The following is a 21013-nucleotide window of genomic DNA, read 5'->3' on the forward strand; positions in this document are numbered from 1 at the left end:
CATTAAAGGGCATGGAAATTGGAGACATAGGCCGTAGCTGCAGGGGTGATGATGGAGGGAGGAAGGTCCTCAAATGCCAGAAGAACGCCCCTGACGGCAGAGGAAACGCTGTCTTCCTTTTCCCATGGGAAGCGGTGGATGCCTGGGGCTAAGTAAGGGTCAAGGCAAAAATGTCGAGTTTCCCTTGCCTAACTCGCACCCCTTTCAGGGCGGACTAGGATGCTCTAGGAGTTCTTTCTCAGCCTCCCGGAGGAAAGAGGGGAACCCCGTGGGAGTCCAGTGCGGTTTTGATCCTCGCCAGGTAGAGGGACGCTGCCCCAGCACGGGTGGCGAGCCGAGACCCCCTACGCCGCTTCCCTCCCGGAGTCGGGGGAGGTGGGGGGAAGAGTAGAAGGAGCGAGCGGCGTCGCGAGGCGGGGCAGGGGGCGGGGCCTCCGAGACGCCCAATCCCCTTATTTCTCCGCCCCTTCTCCGCCCACCGCCCCCTTTCCACCAATGGAGCGCCGAGATGGGCGGCACCTGTCACGGCTGGCGTCCTGGGTACGATTTTGCCCCACCTTTTTTTCCTGCCTTCTTTCTTTCTTTTTTTTTTCCCCTTTCCCTTTTTTGTGAATGAAAAAAGGAGGTCGCGAGCGGTCCCTGGGACTGCGGCGCTAGGCGTCTTCGTGGCCGCGCCTTCGGAGCGGGCCCGGGCGCGTAGCAGTGGCGGCCTCGCCACTCTAGCCCACTCCTGCTCGCCGCCTCCAGCCTCCGCAGCCAGAGGACCGTTGGCGGCGGCGCGGCCCAGTCGCGGAGGTCGGAGCGGCCGGCCAGCTGCCCGGCTCCGGCGCGCCTCCATGACACGGGGCGCCGGGGGCGCAGGGAGATGCTGATCCGGAAGAGGCAATGGCTGCAGTGCCGCGCGCGTGGCCGCTCCCTGCCCGCCGTCCGGCCCGGGCTTCTCTGTCAGAGTTTTTGATCTAACGCGAACCGGGTACGGAACCCGAGCGGCAGCAGCGCGACGGCGCCGGCATCGTCCTAACTTGCACGCGCGGAGTGACCCCAGCCATTTCACTAAAATGAGCGTGCTTAGCAGGAAGAGATGTGTTCCTTACACTAGAAATTACCCCGTCACATGTAGCGGTGTAAGTAAATGATTAATTTCTGTTATGGCTGGGTTGCAAGCAGCCTCTGGAAACGCGCCGCTTCCCCGCTCTGCGTCCTCCCGGGCCCTGTCTGCGCCCCTCCTGACTTCCCTTGGGCTTCCGCTCTTGCCTGGGCTATAGCTTCGGCTGCTGGGGTCTTAGCGGGCGGGGGACTAACATTTTCTTGGATTATCTAGGGAAAGGAAGATGACTTGATTGCCGTGGCGTGTCATGGCCTTCCCCCTTCCCCATTTAAAATTTTAAAAAATTTTTATTTTGTATGTGTGTGCAGAGCAGCGTGCAGGAAAAAAGGTCCAGAGTGGTGGAAATGTTTCCGTTAAAAACCAATGGAATGTATTTTGCTCGCTGTTCTGGAGAGGTTTCTTTCAACACACTCCATTGCAGTCTGTGCGTCTGAGTTCTGGCAAACTACTGGGAGAAATCCTTAGGGCTGTTTGTTGATGTTTGAAGAGGCTTATTCTGTGTTTAGGCTTGCATTTTTTGTTAATATGACCATTCAGGATCCCTTTGGGCCCCGCTGCCCATCGGGCCTGTGGAGGGATTCATCTCTTTGCCTTCCCCCATGTTACAATGGCAGTGTCCTCTTTTAATTGGAAGGCCACCCTCTCTGCTTTTCTCTTCCTGATCGTATACATCCTCCTTGATTTTTACTTTCATTTTCAAGATATTTTGTATTTTGTGTAAGATGCAGGATGTGGGATATTGGTTGCTAGGAGACAAAGCAGGCTCCCAGGGAGATTCTGTTGTTTCCTTGACAACCAGACTAGGGCAGCTACAGATGAACAAGCCTCCTATCAGCTGTGGGAGGGAAAGAGGGGCTTTTCTGGGCTCTGCAAAGAGTGTGTGTAGGTGTGTGGGTGTGGGACTGGGAGCCCGTGAGTGTTGCAGCTAATCTGAGCACACCTTTCATTTTGGCCTGTCCTGAGTTCAAAGAGCTGGGAGAGCAGTGGGCAGGAGGCCGTTTTTGGAGAAGGGAACAGGGATTGTGGGTTGGGGTGGGAAGGGAGCACCTACGTGACGCTGGAATCATTGAGGGAAAGGAGTGGCCTGGGGGTCATGATAGCCAGGGCAGGGTGGCGAGGAAGCCGTGGCGTACGGAGGTTGGCCAGGAGGCTCAGAAGGAATGGAGATGAGGCAATTGTGCAGAAAAGTCTAGAGTCATTGAAGGAGAGAGTGCTAGAAGGAAAGGGGAAGTTGAGAAGCTTACTGAGTGGGTTGTGCCGTTGTACATAAGCGGTGATACAGTAAAGTAGCAATATTCTTGAGCAAAAATTACATTACTGTTGGCAATGGCACCATATCTCCAGTTACAGGTCCTTTTAAAGACAGGCCTGATTAGACTAAGAGTTCTGCTGGCTTAATTGGGCCAGTGTGTATCTTAAAGAGAGATATAATTACACATATAGATATGTAATCCAGCATTATATAATACCACATTACATAAGAAGGCAAATACCTCCTTTCGGCCCAGGCTCTCTTGGCATGGATTTACCAAGATTCAGGAGACTTTCTCCGGGAGCCCTCATACCCATTTTCCAGAAGGGCAGATTGAGGCCCAGACAAGTGAAGTGATTTGCCCTTTCCCAGATCTGACAATGAAGTTTGCCAGTCAGGCAGCCGGCACAGGGGTGGAGTGGGTGAGAATGATAAAAATCAGGAGGAGGTCAAAGGACATGCAGGGGAAGGCCTCAGGGGCAGCTGGGGAACGAATGGGGAGGGGCCGCTCAGCTGGAGCTGCACCCAGCAGGTCTGCTGGCTAAACTCACAGCACAGTGTTGCTCTCCTGCTTGTTGCTTAGCTGTCCCCTACTTAACCATAGAGGTGCATAAGGTGTGCCTGAGTGTTTGAGTCATAGACTCGATGATCTTGGACCAGCACTGAACTGCTCTGCTGGTGTTCTGACATCCTCCTCGCCATCCAGCTGCTCCTGGATGTAAGAACCGATGTGCCTGCTCCGTACCTCCTCATCCCCCCTTCTGCCTACACACCTCCATGCTGCTGGAATCTGAATTTGAGAAAGAAGTTCTGTGTGCTAGTAGGCTTTTCTCTTTCTCCTACAGCTGCATGTATTTGTATTTGGGATTCTATCTGTTTTGTTCTTCCGTCGATAAAACAGAAACCACAACCCAGAAGATTCCTCCTAGCGCCAACACATCCTCCCCGCTGCCTGACTTGAGACCAGGAGCTGTCAACATGGGGTTCCCGGTCCTCAGTTCAGGAGAGAGAGCAGCGGGGAGGCAAGATGGTCGGTAGAATGGTGGTTGCTTGCTGGGGAGGGCGAGCAGGGGCAGAGGAAGGAGAAGGAATGAGGCAGACAGTTGCGCTGGAGACTGGCGGGGGGTGGGGGGGAACCTGCACGGAGACCCCTTGTTGTTTAGATCCTGTAAAATTCCAAGGGGGAGGCGCTTGTCTCATTGAAAAGTCCTTGCTGTACTTTTTGCTTAGGTGGCTGAGATGCATCTACTCGAGCAAATCCCAGTTGCCATCGTTACTTGGATATTTCAGGTCTGCATTCCTGCCTGCTGGCATCCAGTTACAGCCCAGCATGGTGGCCTGACTCCTGGGCTGGATGGCTCAGCAGTGAGGGTGCCTGGGCAGCCTCCAGGACTCCTCTGAGCTCAGCCTTCCTTGGCCTAGGAAGGATTCCTCCAAATTGCTCCAACCCCCAGCTGACTTCAGGTGCACAGGGAATGCGAGCAGGGGCAGGCCAATGACTCTGGCAAAACCACGCTTCCGAGTAACGCCCGCATCTACCCTTACCCTCTCTCTTCCACTCTTCCAGGAGGTGGATGCCAACTGGGAGGCTGCCAGCAAGAGCCCCTTCAAGCCGAGGGCCCCCTCCTGGCGACAGCTTTTCAAACACTGACATGACATTTTGACTACAGAAGGGACTTCTGTTTGTTAATCTGAGCAATCCCTCTCTGTGGGTGGGCAAGCCACTTCCTCTCTACCCAACACAGAAGGAAACTAAGGCAAATATTTGCCCAGAAATTCAGGCCCAAGTTTCTGACTCTCTGCTTCCCCATTACCCATGCAGTCAAGTTAGCGAGCATCCTTCCAGGGCTGCCAGTGTCTGGGGGCTTCCAGCCTGAGAATCCTCCCCCCCAGGAAGGAGAAGTGTGGAAAGGAGCGTATCTCACTTCCCCTGAAACTGGATGCAGGATGCTTGGAGGGTAGGCCTGGGTAGGGGATGGGAAGGCCCACTGGTCTCTTAGCCGTGGGGCGTATCATCCCAGGCCCGTAGTTACCCCCACCGCCATCTCAAAACGGGGCCTGCTGCTGAGTGAGCCACGTAGGCAACGGGACAGACCCAGCGGAGGAGAGGGGAGGCCTGTGGACTGCTCGGGTGCATGCAGAAGCCCCCTCAGCCCCAAGAGCCTGGGCTGAAGGACTCTGGCATCTCCATAAAGGGGGCCGGGGTTGAAGGATAGCCATGGGCAGGCTGGGGCTTGGAAATCCACAACCAGAGAGGGAGAGGGACAAAGGTGGAGGCCAGGAGAGCTGCTGCCCAGCCTTGACAAGTCCATTAAATTTTAAAGCGGCCCTGCCCTCGGGCATGCTGGGAAGGGCTGGGGGCCTGGCCGTGACTCCGCTTCTCTCAGCTGGTTGTTGTTCTGCTGCCACAGCCCTGCTGGCTGGAGAAGGAGCGCGGATGATGACTGAGCTTCCTAGGCAGACACTTCTCCTCCCGGGAGGGTGGGGACTGGCCCTGGGCAGACTCCGCCTTGGTATCTCTCTCAGGCATCCCCCCCATCCCGGAGCCCCAGCGGAGGATGGCGGCAACAGGAGGGAGACCAGAGGTTCACCTGGTGGAGCTGCGCCTCTCAGCCTGAAGGGGCTCCCGTCTCCTCGGCCCCTGCAGAGCTCTTGGCCAGAAAGCCGCCCGCTCCTTCCTCCTCCTCTCCGCTCCGATGCTTGGAGAGGGGGCAGCCCTGGCTGAGGAGAGCAGCTGGCCCCGGCCCTCCAGGGGCTGGCATGCATAGCTGTCTTCACCGCTTCTCTCCTCTCCCTCAGGTCCCAATTAATGGATTCTGACATGGATTATGAAAGGCCAAACGTAGAGACCATCAAGTGCGTGGTAGTGGGGGACAACGCTGTGGGCAAGACCAGGCTCATCTGTGCCCGGGCCTGCAATGCCACCCTCACCCAGTACCAGCTGCTAGCCACCCACGTGCCCACAGTTTGGGCCATCGACCAGTACCGGGTGTGTCAGGAGGTAAGGCTGGGCGTCCGTGCCGCGCATCTGGGCTTCTTCCCCAGGGATCACTCCAGACGGGGCCTGTGCCTAGCTCATGGAAGCCCCTTAGGGGTCGGGTGGAGGCAGCTGAAGAGCAAGGAGCCCTGGGAGGGAGGCCTGAGAGGAGTGCCCCCCTCCAGGGGAGGGGTCCTTGGCCCTTTGTGTTTTGCACGGCTGAGCTGGTGCCTGGGGCGTAGCATCTTGTGTAATCATAGCCCCCAATAATGGGGAGCCCTGAAGGGGGAAAGGGGTGGTGCTTTGGAGAGATGAGAGCTGGCGGTAGGGAAGAAGCTGCCAGCTAATGATACCAAAAGATCAGAGGCTTGGAAGTGTCCGATTGGCAGGTACAGTTGGGAACAAGGGCAGGCTCCCTGAGAGATCCCGTCCACTGCCATAACGGTCTGCCCTCTGAGAGTCTCTCACCTCCTGGCCAGCTCTTGTTAGTGAGTCTGCAGAGATGGCACCTGGATGAAGGTGTTTTAAGGCACACGTTGGGAGGCACTGGCTGTCCCTCCAGCCCCCATGTTGCAGGACCCTCAGGAGTGAGCAGGCACGCAGGGCCTCCAAGAACCGTTGCCCTAGATTCCTGTCCCCCTCCCTGCCCCCACAGGTGCTGGAACGTTCCCGAGACGTGGTAGATGATGTCAGCGTGTCCCTCCGCCTCTGGGACACCTTTGGAGATCACCACAAAGACCGTCGCTTTGCTTATGGGAGGTAGGGAAGGCCCCCGGCTGCCTACGGGGAGCCAAGTGGATGGCTTTTCCCTGCTTTCCCCGAGGTATGAAGCGCCTCTGTGACCCTGAGCCTGGCAGGAAGGAGTGGAGAAAGCAGCACGGGCAGACCCGTGAGGGGGCGGCAGCCTGGGTGGCTTGCGATCAGGACGCCTGGTTTGAGTCCTACCCTGTTAAGCAGTGGCTCTGGGACTCCGAGCAATTAGGAGAGCTGTTCTGAGATGAGTTTTCGCAGATGAGATGGTAAAAAGTGGTCATTTCTAACTCACAAGAGAGCTGTGAGGTCAAAACAAGAGTCTTTGGAAGCTCTAAAATGCTAAGTGAGGGGTGCATAAACTAGAGGTTCTGTTATTATACGTTTTGGGTAAGATCGTGTGAGCAGATCCATATGACAGACGTGGGACTGTAGTGTAGGGGGTGCAGGTGGGTATGTCTGTTCTCCCTCGTTCCAGGGGCAGGTAACCTACCACTAGCTTTCTTTGCCTGTAACCTCACTCTCCCACCGCCAGATCCGATGTGGTGGTTCTGTGCTTCTCCATTGCCAACCCCAACTCCCTGCACCATGTCAAGACCATGTGGTACCCAGAAATCAAACACTTCTGCCCCCGAGCACCTGTCATCTTGGTGGGCTGCCAGCTGGACCTGCGCTACGCCGACCTGGAGGCTGTCAATAGGGCCAGGAGACCCTTGGCTAGGTAGGGGGTGCTGGTGCCTAGGGAGGGGAAGGCGGCAGATGGGGTGTGGGGCATGTCTCCAGGCTTCCTGCTCAGTCCTGAGGGAATCCACTAAGCCTCACATCTCTCCCTCCATTTGAAGCGAGCTCATGTAGGGAGACAACAAGAGTTCTCATTCTTTCATTCATCCATCCATCCATCCATCCATCTATCCATCCAGCTATCCATCTGTTACACTGAGTGGGCCATACTGGGCTAAGCATCACGAGGAGAGAAGGAGAGGGAGTCTTTGCATGAAAGGAGCTTATAATCTTGCTGGGAGGTGAACTTGATAGGTGAACATGTTAAAAACCAACGTGGAATGTTGCATGTTAATTGCCAGACAGGTGGTTATCGCTACCACTGTTTTGAGCTGGGGAGATCACCAGGGCCTGGCATAGATATGGAGGGCTTCCTGGAAGAAGAGGCGATTGGAAGTGAGCCTTGAAGGACTAGTAGGATTTAGCGAGACAGAGGAGAAAGGGAGTGGAAATGAGCAGGGCAGGAATGGGTCTTAGGACACAGATCCTGAGCAGAGACCCTCCAGCCTGGTGAAAAACAGACAGGCTCTGGAGAGCTACCTCTCCCTGCCCCCCACTCTCTACCACCAACATGAATTTGGCTTCCCATCTTGAACCTGCCAGGCCCATCAAGCCCAATGAGATCCTTCCCCCGGAGAAGGGTCGGGAGGTGGCCAAGGAGCTGGGCATCCCCTACTACGAGACCAGCGTGGTGGCCCAGTTCGGCATCAAGGACGTCTTTGACAACGCCATCCGTGCAGCGCTCATCTCCCGCCGGCACCTGCAGTTCTGGAAGTCCCACCTCCGCAATGTGCAGCGGCCTCTGCTGCAGGCGCCCTTCCTGCCCCCCAAGCCGCCTCCCCCCATCATTGTGGTGCCCGACCCCCCCTCCAGCAGCGAGGAGTGCCCCGCCCACCTCCTGGAGGACCCACTGTGCGCGGACGTCATCCTGGTGCTGCAGGAGCGTGTGCGCATCTTTGCCCACAAGATCTACCTCTCCACTTCCTCCTCCAAGTTCTACGACCTGTTCCTCATGGACCTGAGTGAGGGGGATCTGGGGGGCCCCTCAGGGTCAGGGGGCCCCTGCCCGGAGGACCACCGGAGTCACCCTGATCAACACCACCACCATCACCACCACCACCACGGCCGGGACTTCCTGCTTCGGGCAGCCAGCTTTGATGTGTGCGAGAGCGTGGAGGAGAGTGGGGCCTCCGGGCCCGCTGGGCTCCGGGCTTCAACTAGTGATGGGATCTTGCGGGGCAATGGGACAGGGTACCTGCCTGGGAGGGGTCGAGTGCTATCTTCCTGGAGCCGAGCTTTTGTGAGCATCCAGGAAGAGATGGCAGAGGATCCACTGACTTATAAGTCCCGGCTGATGGTGGTGGTGAAAATGGACAACTCCATCCAGCCGGGGCCCTTCCGGGCTGTTCTCAAGTACCTGTACACAGGGGAGCTGGACGAGAATGAGCGGGATCTTATGCACATCGCCCACATTGCTGAGCTGCTCGAGGTCTTTGATCTGCGCATGATGGTGGCCAACATTCTCAACAATGAGGCCTTCATGAACCAGGAGATCACCAAGGCCTTCCACGTCCGCCGGACCAACCGGGTTAAGGAGTGCTTGGCAAAAGGCACCTTCTCAGGTATGGAACGTGCTTAGGAGTTGATGTCCAGAAGGCGGGGGCGTTCCCTCCAGGAGCCTTCTGAGGTCCAAGTAGCATTCTAAGTCATCTCAGCTGCTGATGTCCTGGAGGTACAGTGGCTCTGCCCCTGAAGGCCAGCGTCCCCAGCCTGAGAGCGTGGTCACATTGTGCTTCACAGCCTGTGGCTCGGAAGGAAGCAGGTTGTCTGGGCGCGCTGTTGACCCTTGGGGTTGGGTGTCCCACGTTCTTTCCCCACGTGCTCACGTGATGCCTCTTCTCCGCCCGGACAGATGTGACCTTCATCCTGGATGACGGCGCCATCAGCGCCCACAAGCCCCTGTTGATCTCTAGCTGTGACTGGATGGCTGCCATGTTTGGGGGGCCGTTTGTGGAGAGTTCCACCAGGGAGGTAAGGCTAGGATGGGGACGGTTGGGAAAGAGAGGGACTTACTGCCTTCCCATCTGAGGCATCTGTCACTTAATGGTACTTTCCTCAGCCTTGACTGTGTGCACGTCACTGAGTGATGGGCCCGAGAGAAGTTTATGAGATGGTTCCCACAGCCAAGGACTTTCCAGTCTACCAGGCTAGGGAAATACGGTAACATCTTAACTGTACCGCTGAGAAGACACTTTCGATTCGTTGTCTTATATTGTCTCACACGAGACTCTTATAGCTAGCCTTCCACTTCACGTGTAAGGAAAGTGAGGACCTGAGAAGTTAAGCGACTCATGCAAAGCTCTGTAAGTAGAAAGGAGAGGGTAGGACTTGAACTCAAGACTTCTGATTCCTTGGCTGTATACATTGTACCTTGCTTTCTCCCAGACGCACGTGAAATAACTAGAAAAATATTCAGTCTGTCCCAAACTGAATCCATCACTGTTTTTAAATGTAGGTTTTATTATAATTGCGGTATGGTGACGCCAACAGATCAGGAAAAAACTACCATTAAAAAGATAGATTGTTATACTCACAGATCTCAATGGGAGGGGCACACACAGCGTCTGGGGACATGCAGGGAAGCACCAGCTTGGGTCATGCGGCAGAGGGAGTAAGGGGGACTGTGGGCAGGAGCCTTTATTGTCTCTTCCCTGGGAAGGAAGAGGTGAAGCAGGGTAAACAGGCTTAGGGTTGGCTAGTTTGAATAATTTCATCAGGCTCTGGGGCATAGGGGCCGTCCTGAGTCATCTGGTACCTGGCCCTGGGGTACTTAGGGCAGGGGGAGAGTGGCCTGGAGTGTGAGAGCAGATGAAGGCGACAACTGGGGGTGTGGGCTCTGGATTGTTTGGTTTGCATATGAAAGGCATGATCTCAGGTGAGGCCTTCATTATCTCTAGGAAGTCCCTCTAGGGTCAGCAAGGCCCCAAACTGCAAAGCATCAGAATACAGAAACTAGAAAGAAATACTTCATGCCATCACCCTTCCCTTAATCAGGGCCACTCCAACCCCCTGTTCTCACTGATACCGCTGCTTTCTTGGGCACCTAGGCTGGAAACACAGAGTTGGAAGGCGCCTATCAGTGTGTCCTTAGAAGTATCCTCTTCAGTCTGTTCTCTCAAGTCTGTTCTCGCCTTTCCATTCTCCCAGCCAAGCCGAGCAGCCCAGGCCATGGCCCTGTTCTCCATCTTCTCTGAACTCCTGCAACATTGACTGTCCATCACTCAGCCTTGCAATTAACAAGGTCCTTCTTTGTGCAGTGACTTCAAGTTCTGAGGGTCCACACCCCGTTTCCCCAGCTGGTTTGTGGTTTCTCTTGAGTGTAGGGACTAGGTCTTTTACTTCTGCTGAGTACCCTCCTCAGCTCTGGTCCCTTAGTCAGTGCTCAGCAAACACTTGAATGAAAAGCTAGACGAAGAACAGTGCAGCAGAGCGTCCTATGATACAGAGTAGGGATTTCCTAAAATCTCTGGGAAGGACGTCCTTCCGGCAGGCGAAGTGGAGGGGTTCGGATTTGAGTCGTCTGTGCTCCTTGAAGCGTGAGTTGGGTTGGGATGTGCAAAAGTGTGAGGCTGGGGACTCTCCAAAGCCGCGGGGCCCACCACTACCACAGAAGCAGCTGTAAAGCTCCGGCGGATCCCCAGTGTAGCCTGGAGAGGCCGGCGTCTGATGAGAAAGCAGTTTTTGTGTTGGTTCTGCTCTGAAGAGATCCCAGAGGCCCAGAACAGCAGCTTCAAGCAGACGGGAGACACCAGCTGATGTCTGCTTTGCTCATTCGCATCCCACTTGCACTGCTCCCTGAAGGGCTGGGAGGGGCTGGTGCAGGGGACCAGAAGGACTCCTTCACACACCCTCCAAGCCGGAAGGATGCTAGCAAGAGTCCAGGTCCTTTTAAAAGCTGTTGCTTCCCTGGTGGCGCAGTGGTTGAGAGTCCGGCTGCCGATGCAGGGGATACAAGTTCGTGCCCTGGTCCGGGAAGATCCCACGTGCTGCGGAGCGGCTGGGCCCGTGAGCCACGGCCGCTGAGCCTGCGCGTCCGGAGCCTGTGCTCCGCAACGGGAGAGGCCACAGCAGTGAGAGGCCCGCGTACCGCAAAAAAAAAAAAAAAAAAAAAAAAGCTGTTGGAGCCCTGCTCATAGGTGCTCAGCAGCTGGGCTCAGCACAGGCTGTTGCTGTGGGAGACCAGCCTTTGGGGAAGGGGGGTTCTGAGCAGGTCCAGGGGCCGCGAAGGGGTGGCTGCCTGTTTGGAGCAGCCCAGCTAGGTGGGCCAGAGTCTTCTGAGTTCCTCGGAACTGAGTTACTCTTTCCCTAAAGCTGGACCTCACCGCAGCCTGCTCTATCCCTTCCCACCCGCAGGTGGTGTTTCCTTACACGAGCAAGAGCTGCATGAGGGCCGTGCTGGAATACCTGTACACCGGCATGTTCACCTCCAGCCCCGACCTGGACGACATGAAGCTTATCATCCTGGCCAACCGCCTCTGCCTGCCACACTTGGTCGCCCTCACAGGTAACTAAGCTCCGGGGCCTTCCGGGAGGAGGAGTCGGGGACCCCCAGGAGCCGTGATTTCTTCTCTCACCTGTCTCCTCCTAGGGGACAGGCCACGAGCACCCAGGGAATACGTTTACATAAAGTGAAATAGGTCGGTGCGTACTGGGGTTTGGGTGAGGACATGGATGTAAAGAAACATGTGAGAGGGGCGCTCGGTGGGATCACCTTACAGACTCTCTCCAGAGGGCATCTTGGCCCAGCAAAGTGGTCTCCAGCAGACGCCAGGGCCTGGTGTTCTTATTAGCTTGGCCGCACTCATGCAAGCTTAAGAAGTCAAAAAGAAAAGAACACGTTCCTCATCTCTCCCCTTCCTCCTTCCTTTCTTTTTCCTTCTCCTTCTTCTCCTTTCCCTCTTCCTCCTTCTTCTCTTCCACCTTCACTTTCCCTTTCTTCTCCTAGAAATAAGACAGCAAACATTGACCTGCCGCTCCTAATTCCTTGATTCCTTGTAGATCTTGAGAGCTCGAGCTCAGCTTTCAGGATGGACCAACCTCAGAGATGGGTTGGAGCAGGGACTGAGGCAGGAGGGAGACCAAGGTGCAGGAGCTCGGGGTCCAAGGGCTGGAGGAGAGATGCCGCCATCCCGGTGAGGGGTGTCTGGGGTCTGCTGATGTTGGAGTCGACATTTGCTTTGTGTTGGTGTCGGCGTTGCTACCTGTACTGGTGTTGATGTCGAGGTTAGTATTCTTGGGCGGGTCAGGGGGCAGAGAGCAGGGCCTCAGATACTGAGCTGAGGTTCAGGGAAGGACCCGGTGTCAGAACTGCTGGGGCCCTGGGCAGACGATCAAGGCTGGGACTGAGCTATGAGGGAAGCAGTGATCCCATGATGAGAAATGAGTTGGAAGGTGGGACGTGGTCCCAGGAAGAAGGGAGAAATCATTGATCTGAAACACATGTGAAGAGCTGAGCCTTACCATTCAGGAGCTCAACCCCCTCTGCAGAGGGAGTCCAGGGGACACCAAGGGCTTCAGGGCAGGGAGCGAGAGACAGGCTTCTAAAGCTTACAACTGCAGAATTCCCTGGCGGGCCAGTGGTTGGTTAGGACCCCGCACTTCCACTGCAGGGGGGCACGGGTTCGATCCCTGGTTGGGGAACTAAGATCCCGCATGCCACACAGTGTGGCCCGTAAATAAATAAATACATAAATAAATAATAAAGGTCAGAGCTGCAACAATATGTCATCCATGGTCATCCATGAAAAAGTGCTGTGGCCTTCCCAGAGCACAGAAAACTGTCCAAACTCTTAGACCGAGTAATTCAACGTTTGAAAGGCTATCGACAAAGAAATGACCCACGTGAAAGAAAATGTATAAAGGTGTTTAAGTTTGTTTCATCATGGCAGGCGATCAGATACAAGTCAAATAGACACCATTGGTTAAGCACACATGGGTAATTTTCACAAGGTAGCGATGAAAAATGTTAATCACTGCTGCGTGGAAAGGCTTATAGAGAATAACACTGAATGACTTTTCCAGTGAAATGCGCCATACGTGCAAGAAACATATTTAAAAAATGCGTTGTGTATGTACCTTGTCAAGGATCAGTGGAAAATGCCAGGTATGGTGTAGTAAGTGGTGCTTTGTGTTTAGTGATATATGCTTCTTATGAAGTTATTAATTCAAGCTTAAAATTTTTTTTAACATTATTTATTTTGTTGCACTGGGTCTTAGTTGTGACAGGTGGGCTCCTTAGTTATGGCACGTGGGCACCTTCGTTGCGGCTTGCCGGCTCCTTAGTTGTGGCTTAGCAGTGGCATGTGAACTCTTAGCTGCAGCATGCGTGTGGAATCTAGTTCTCTGACCAGGGATCGAACCCGGGCCCCCTGCATTAGGAGCATGGAGTCTTAACCACTGCACCACCAGGGAAGTCCCAAGCTTAAATTTTTTTTAATGTTAAATATAACACAAATACACATAATATATGGTCAGCTTAATGAAGTATTACAAAGCAAAGGGACCCTTGCCGGCCATACCAGAAGCCCTTCACCTGTCCCTCCCAACCACAGGCCCTTCCCCCGTCCCCAGGAGGAACCACTCTGCCTATTACTCTTTTTTATGGCCTCACTTCCTTACACTTCCTCATAGTTTTATCGTCCAAATGTGCATCCTTCAACACTATAGCATGATTTTATTTTTTATATATCCTTTACGTTTTTTCTTTTTTAATCTCTAAGTAACTTGTCCATGAAAAAAACTTTCCCTTGCAATTTGTTGGAAAAACCCCACTGATCTAGGAAATCTAGATTTTTTTTTACTGATTGCGTTTCTATAGTACACCATCTTTCCTGTAAACTGGCCATTGGATCTAGAGGCTAGATCGGATTCACATTCAGTTTTCTTTTGGTAAGACTACTTCATACATTGTTTCTCTTTTTCATCAAGAAGCATAGACTGTCTGCTTTTCTCTCTTTTTGTGACGTTAGCAACCATTGAATGTCATTGCATGGATCCATTAATTTATTAGGTGTTGTGAAATGGTAATATTCCAATTCAGTCATTTTTTTCTTTATCTGTTGGAACACTTCTAAAAAGAGAAAAACTTGCCCTCACCTACTGTTCATTTACCCAGTGGTACAGTTCATGTAGAGCAGGCAGGTGAATGCTTGATTCTTTTACCAGTTTTCAAGATGCATTTGTTTTCCTATCATTCTTTGAGAGTGACAGTTTAGTTTCTTATTATTAGTTTATAATTAGTTTATAATTAGTTTCTTATTATTAAGTATGCTGATGAACCCTCAGATTTGAACATACTCAGTTGGTTTCAAATAACTGCAATTAGCTTTATGGAAGCTCAAATACCCTACTGCTCCCTTAGCCTGTAGGAGTCTCTTCAGGTTGGCTGCAGAGTCTCTGAGCTTTCTGATTATCAGGAATGACAAGATGTTCCAGGTTCCTCTTGTACATTTCCTGCCCCAGACCTGGAATCAGCCATTTCTCTAAGAAGTCCTGGTTTCTTGTAGTTGGAAATGGGATTTCAAGGCTGCAGTCTGTGCATTAGAGATGCTTTTGCTATTGGGATGGCTCGTTTCTAGGTCTTTTCCGTGGACTGAGCTGGGAAATATATTTTTAAAGATAAAATACTTTATGAGTTTATAGTGATACAGTTAAAATTCAGGACTAAGAGTGTTTACTTCTTCCATAGAAACGTTTTAACATGAAATGCAAGGTCAGTACACAATTTGTTACAAAATTTAAATCAATACGAACAGCTTGGTTTAATCCTTAGTTCTAATTCATAGTTCTCAGCAAACCTGAGGTTTAATACCCTCTCCCGTCAGTTTCAGTGGCTGCTCTGGGGGGCGGGGGCTTTCACCCCACCCATGTAACTACTTGGTGCAACGTACGTAGCTTGAAAACCCTTTTAGGTGATTCTGATCTCCTTCACTTCCCACCTCCACTCCACCTGGAAAGTCTTGCTCTAATCCCAGGTTCCTCACTGATAGCAGCAGACTTATATCTCCTGTGGCCTTTCCTGGCCTTTTGGGACTCACCCCTTTGCCCTGCGATGGGCCCCTGCCAGGGGGGATAAGCAAGTACCTGTCCACTCCTGTGGTCCTTCAGCCCATTCTTGGCTGTGTGTGTGTCACAGAGCAGTACACAGTGACCGGGCTGATGGAAGCAACTCAGATGATGGTGGACATCGATGGGGACGTCCTTGTGTTCCTGGAACTGGCTCAGGTAGGATGGCAGGGGAAGGAATCCCTCCAACATTCTCAGCTTTGGGCTCTGCCTGCCCATTTGGCCGCGAATGGGGAGGGGCTGGGAGGTGGTGGGTAGGAAGGGAACCCACTGTCAGACTTGGTTCCCTGAGTGGGCAGAGCCCATCTCATCCTCCAGGCCAGAGGATGCACCCTACCCCGCCAAGAGGAGAGGTTGGCCATGCGGGGGGAAGGGACAGAGACTTCAGGAAACCGTAGGACAGGGGAGGGAAGCCCGGAATCATGTACAGGCATGGTTGCTGCCTGCTGAGGTCATTTAAGGCACACTGAGGACTCTCCCTCTAAAATGAACTTCCCACCTCCATGTTCCCAAACAGGCAAGCAAAATCTCCCACACTGGCCCTCCGGGTGCCAGAAATTCTACCAGTAAAGGTTAGTTTACGAAGTTAAAGTATGGCAGACACACCTGGGAAGTCAGTTTTCTAAGCCTGGTCGTCAGCACCTTAGTGCAGGCTGCTTCGGTCCCTGACAGCGGAGAGGACGAGGGGTCATATCTGAGGAGGGCAGACACAGCAGGATGCCGCCACATAGGAATGTGGATTTCTGGGGCTGCCGGGGACAGGTCGGAGGTGAGGTGGTGGTCGTGACAGTGCCAAGGAGCAAATCCAGTGTCATTCCCTTATGGTCTTGTGTGGCCTTGCCTCTCAAGGTACCTCTCGAGTCTTTATGACTTCAGGGCCTTTGCCCACCTGTGCCAAAGCTTTGGCTCTGAAGGCAACTGTAGATGTCTGTGTGCAGACCCCGCCCCTGGGGTCCCAGCACAGACGCGTTCCCGTCTGTTCCCAGTTCCACTGCGCGTATCAGTTGGCTGACTGGTGTCTCCACCACATCTGCACCAACTACAACAACGTGTGTCGCAAGTTCCCACGAGACATGAAGGCCATGTCCCCAGGTGAGCACCCCCGGCTGCACCTGTGCTCCTCCTTCTGCTTGGGTCCAAATCTCTGACCTGACGCCAGGGCACCCGGAGACTGCCAAAGACCCTTGGGCCTAACTTGACCTTGTGGGTGGGGAGCAGCCTGCAGAGGTGCATCCGGCCAGGCAGAGGGGGGCCCGGGAAAAGTGCTGGCGCGGAGGGCAGGGCTCCCTCGGGGACCTTGGGCAACTCACTTTGCCCCTCGGGGCTTCTGTTCCTCCTAAGTACAGTCAGACTAGAGTTGGTATTTTTCAGACCTTTTTGGATCAGACTCCACAGTAAGCAGTACATTTTACCTTGTGACCCCAGTACACATATAGAAAAATACCTCAATTATTTTTAATGCTACTCATGACCCATGACATTAATTTCATAACCTAGGAATGGGCACAAGTCACAGCCTGGGCAGCACAGGTCTGGGTATCCTCTGGGATCCCTGCAGCTTGGCCTCTGCTTAATTGACGTCTCAGGTCCTGGGGCCCACAGGAGGCGCGTGGGCTCCAGGGAGAGGTGTCGCTGGCCTCCCCGAGTTCCTGCCGCTCCATCTTGAGGTCTTCGCTGGGCGCCCTCCACTCTGCTGTGACCCCCTCCCCGCTGGCAGCTTCTCGCTGTACGCCGCCAGTTCTCCCACCCCCATTCTCTCCTCTTCACCCTTCTAGCATTTTCTTTCTAAAGCACAGCTCCAATCGCATCACTCCCTCGGTTCCAAACTCCCGTGGTGCTCCCCCGGCCTTCCAGAATAGGTCCAAACCCCTCAGTCCAGCCTTCCCTCCCGTCTGACCTCCTGCAACACCCCCATCCCCACTTGCCTTGGAAACCTCAGCTCTGCCGCCACCTCTGCTGTCACCCCAGCCAAGCCGCGCATCTTCTTGCCGACAGCTTTGCTTGCCCTTTCTCCCCCATACTTTGCCTCAGCCTGCTTTATTCTCAGCACACACTAAAGCCCTGTGGGGATCTTCCCTGTGTCTTTGAAGAATAACACAAGTGGGAACGCCTTTCCCCGGCACGTACCGTCAGCCCCACTCCCTGGGCACCTGACTCTCTTTAGGGGGCTCTGTGAAGGGATGTGGTCCTTGCAGGACCGAAGGCCGTCTGCGGGTCCCGTGGCGGCAGGGCAGGGGTGGGAGTCCCTCTTGCCCCTTCTCCTGACATCCTCCTCGTCAAGCCCTACTGCGTTCTGCTCCAGAAAACCAGGAGTATTTTGAGAAGCACCGGTGGCCGCCTGTCTGGTACCTGAAGGAGGAAGACCACTACCAGCGGGCCCGGAAGGAGCGTCAGAAGGAGGACTATCTCCACCTGAGACGGCAGCCCAAGCGGCGCTGGCTGTTCTGGAACAGCCCTTCCTCGCCGGCCTCTTCAGCCACCTCCTCGTCCTCCCCATCTTCCTCCTCGGCTGTGGTCTGAGATGCTGCCACCCTCTTCCGACCCCGCTGCTGTTGCCCCCACTTGTTCTTGCCCCTCTGCTCTTCTGCATCGCCCCCTCCACCTTCCAGGGACAAAGGACTCACATAACCAGGACCCTATGGGGAGGAGCTGCTCTCACCAGCCAGCGTAGCTCAGCAGAGAGAGGAAGGAGCCGGGCCTCGTGGGTCGGAACAGGCGCCGGGGGAGAGGTCCCGATTCCACAGCAGGGCAGGAGACGGCTCCTGGGAGGTGGGGAGCGGGGAAAGGGCTGAGGGCTGTGGCCTCTGGTCTCTGGGTTGGAGAGCCCTAGAATCAAAGGGAAACTCTCCCAGCCGTGAGGCCGTGTGTCTTGGTCTGCGGAGGCAGCCTCCTCCCCGTGAGCGGCCGTGAGCAGGCAGGGTCCTACCTCTGTTGATCGTGTGTTTGCATCAGTGGACTTAGAGGGTTGCAAATGTTTTGTGGGCATTTGCACGTGGAACCTACTCAAATCCTCACTGGAGAAGTCAGGGTAGAAATTAAGCCTTCAGAACCCAACTCAAGGTTTCCACCCCTGGGGTGCGGCTGCCAGAGGCCGCAAGTGGAAGACTGGCCCTCTGCCAGCATCCCTCCCAGGGCTGTGGGCATCCAGGCCCGAGAAGGGCGGCAGAGGTTGCTTAGAGCTGCAGGCCTAGAAGCAGCGCCTCTTGGTGCAATGAGAAACTTCTTTCTCCACCCTCCTTCACCGCTCAGATTTGGAGATGGAAACGAAAGGAAACAGCTGGAACAGGGGGAGAGAAGGAAGGGAGTGATGGGGGCCTGGGTACAGCAATCCCATGCTCCTTTGGGCTCCTCCCCCTGCCTCTGGTTAGCACGGCTTCTCTTGGGGTAAATTTAGCAAAAAACCCCAAACAACAATGAACAGAATCACCACCAACAAAAACATTGTCGCCTCTATCCCCTCAAAGGAAGAAAGACAGAAAAAGTCCCCGTATGGCTTACATTTCTATAAAGCCAAACAGGGTTCCCCATGTGGATGAGGCAATGGTTGAGACAGTAGAATTGACTCCAGTGCTTTTCAGGAAAGCAGTGTCACTGGCTGTGACCGAGGATGCTCCGGCCCTGCTGGTTGACCCTGGGCAGCACGTTGCATGCCCTCAGCATGCTGGGGATGAGGTTTCGGGGGTGGGGAGGGTGGGCCCAGGAATCTCTGTGGCGTTGGAGCCATGCGTTCGCCCATCATGAGAATCAGGCTATCCTCACCTTCATCAGGTAACTCCATAACATATGAATGTGTTGGAGGGATGGGGTGTGGTAGGGGTCAAAGGTCAGGAGAAAGGCACTGACATGGAGAATAGGAGACCCTGTAATGAAGGATCATAGCACATGGCCTCACTCAGTGCTGGCTCGTGATAAAAGGGAAGGAGAAAAAATGGAATTGAACAGGAGCGAAGCGAAGGTCAGTCCAGAAAAGAGGAGGGAGGAGACTGGAGGACTGGAGGATTAAGACAGTAGCTTTGGGGAAAAGCTGGGTCGCAACTGACCTTCTCCACGTTTTCTAATCCTGATTCGTATTTCACTCCCCACACCCTTTGTAGATTTAGAAGACGGAGTCCCTCTGATGAAGGTGGAGCCAGAGAGACTGAGCTCCTGGCCTCAGAGCTCAGGAGTCACCTCGTCTAAGAAAGATGCTTTAGGAAGAGGAACTGGTTTTCGGTCCCAGGGCCCTAGGTGGGCTCCACCACCAAGAGGCTGGCTTTAGGTCTGGGATAGAGCAAACCCAGAAACAATGGAAACTCTGCATCAATTTTTTGGTGCCAAGACCTAGGGATTTGAAATTAAGTCCTCGTCAAGAGAAGGAGCAGGTCAAGTGGCAGGTCAAGCGGGTCTAGAGTGACTGTGCCCCGTGTTGTCGGAGCCCCAGACTTGGAGGCCATGGCTGCCTCCCCTCCAAGTCCTTCTCCGGGTGGCGGGCTGGGAAAGCAGACGTGTGCTGCCCTCTAGTGGCCGGTTAGCTCCTTGCCGCTGAGCTCGGGGCGAGCCTGAGGAGCAGTGGGCGGGGCAGAAGGGGAGCCTCCAAGGTGGGGGTTGCAGCTCTGCCCCCAGCACCTTCACTGTGGTGGGGGGGAACAGAGGAGGGGCCGGGGGGCCTCCCGGGAACTCTAGGTGGGTGGGAGAGCCAGGGCCTGGGGTCCAATGGCAAGGGAATTGGGGCTCCAAGAGGTTGCAGGGCTGAGCCACTGGGCCCACTGATGAGGATGCAGAAAGGCCAGCGGGGAGAGAAAGGGAAGGTGGCCCGGGAGTTGCAGGAGGCCCCCAGGTGAGGGGTCACAGAATGACCCCAGCAAGCAGGGCCCCACCCCCCCCTTCCCACCAGCTCTGTCAGAGCCAGTCTGCACCTCTAGGGAGCCCAACAGGCCCAGGTGTGGCCCAGAGACATCACCTGCGGAGGCTGTGGGGAAGCTGGGCCAGGCTGGGGTCCCTCCCCCAGGGGAAGGGCAGGGAGGAGGGGCTGGATTCCAGTCCCCCAGGAACCTGGCGCCCGGAAATCCAGAGTCAGAGCAGGAGACGCCCATGCAGGGCGAGCTTGAGCCCGAGGCATAAAAGGGAGAAGGATGGAGCAGGTCACACAGCAAGAACACACACCCCTGCACCCGGGTCACTCAGCACTGCTCCAGAGAACAGTAGGATGGGGGAGAACACACACACACACACGCCTCTTTTTATATAAAATTGCATATTTAATTTGGTCATGAATTCATAAACACATGGATATTTTGTACCTAATGGCCTTTCTTGTATTGTTTGATATTTCCAACAAACTCTTCTAACGTGGGAACTTCCAATGGAGAGGAGCATGAAAAGATACCCAACCACTAATGAAACACTTATTAAGTGCCTATCGTGGGTCAGGTGCTATTTGGACTGGATATAAAACAAAAAAGACAACTTCATGCTCTCATTCAGCTTACCTTAAATAAATAAACATGACAAACACTGACAAGGCTAATACTTTAGACGGGCACTTAAGGAAGTCCTCCAAGAAAGGAACAAGTGAGGTGAAACATGATTGGCAATAATTCATTTATTTCTCCCTCTGAAGATGAATGCAGAGTGTCCACAGATGCAACAGCAAAGGCAGGAAACGCCGGACTTCCAGGGAAGGGAGGGGCAGCAAAGTGTGACCTCTGGAAGGAACAGGGAAAGGGCTGCAGCACCAAGGCCACCGAGGTAGGACCCCTACCAAACTCCACGAGAACACCATGCCCTGAACATATCTAAATACTCAGCCAATTCTAGAGTGGGCCCAGCCATACCACTCTTGGACACACAAAGTTCTGAGATGGAAAAGACCAAAAACTTGAGAATGACTACTTCCATAACATTATCTTGCCACGACTGGAATACTACAGAGATAGGTGGGGTGGAAGGAGGGCTGAAGTGGTTACAAAATATTTTTAAAAGTAAGAGAAAGTGGTCTACTATCCCTCAGCTGAGTGTGCTGCCATGCATATTCCTTATTTAG

The 21013-nt window shown here is 54.2% G+C and overlaps 1 protein-coding gene across 3 annotated transcripts; it reads left to right on the plus strand.

The window, feature by feature from the left end:
* The first annotated feature begins 593 nt into the window (after positions 1-593).
* Positions 594-20269, plus strand: RHOBTB2 (Rho related BTB domain containing 2). 3 transcript variants are annotated; one of them, XM_060155660.1, is made up of 10 exons: positions 594-1124; positions 5160-5361; positions 5993-6096; positions 6623-6808; positions 7471-8489; positions 8780-8898; positions 11281-11431; positions 15062-15150; positions 15978-16083; positions 17294-20269. In XM_060155660.1, the coding sequence occupies exons 2-10, from the start codon at positions 5170-5172 to the stop codon at positions 17509-17511; spliced, it is 2184 nt and encodes a 727-aa protein (XP_060011643.1). In that variant the 5' UTR covers positions 594-1124; positions 5160-5169; the 3' UTR covers positions 17512-20269. The 3 variants fall into 3 exon arrangements, with proteins under 3 accessions (XP_060011643.1, XP_060011645.1, XP_060011644.1); XM_060155662.1 differs by lacking the exons at positions 15978-16083; positions 17294-20269 and adding an exon at positions 14615-14638; XM_060155661.1 differs by lacking the exons at positions 15062-15150; positions 15978-16083; positions 17294-20269 and adding an exon at positions 11873-14148.
* The last annotated feature ends 744 nt before the right edge of the window (positions 20270-21013 follow it).

The sequence above is a fragment of the Lagenorhynchus albirostris genome, chromosome 7 (genome assembly GCF_949774975.1).
Source record: "Lagenorhynchus albirostris chromosome 7, mLagAlb1.1, whole genome shotgun sequence".
Classification (NCBI taxonomy): Eukaryota; Metazoa; Chordata; class Mammalia; order Artiodactyla; family Delphinidae; genus Lagenorhynchus; species Lagenorhynchus albirostris.

Coding starts and splice junctions, on each gene's coding strand:
- RHOBTB2 (XM_060155660.1), top strand. CDS start 5,170: ATGGATTCTGACATGGATTATGAAAGGCCAAACGTAGAGACCATCAAG. Junction 6,809..7,470: donor GCCAGGAGACCCTTGGCTAG/GTAGGGGGTGCT, acceptor TGAACCTGCCAG/GCCCATCAAGCCCAATGAGA. Junction 15,151..15,977: donor TGTTCCTGGAACTGGCTCAG/GTAGGATGGCAG, acceptor GTCTGTTCCCAG/TTCCACTGCGCGTATCAGTT.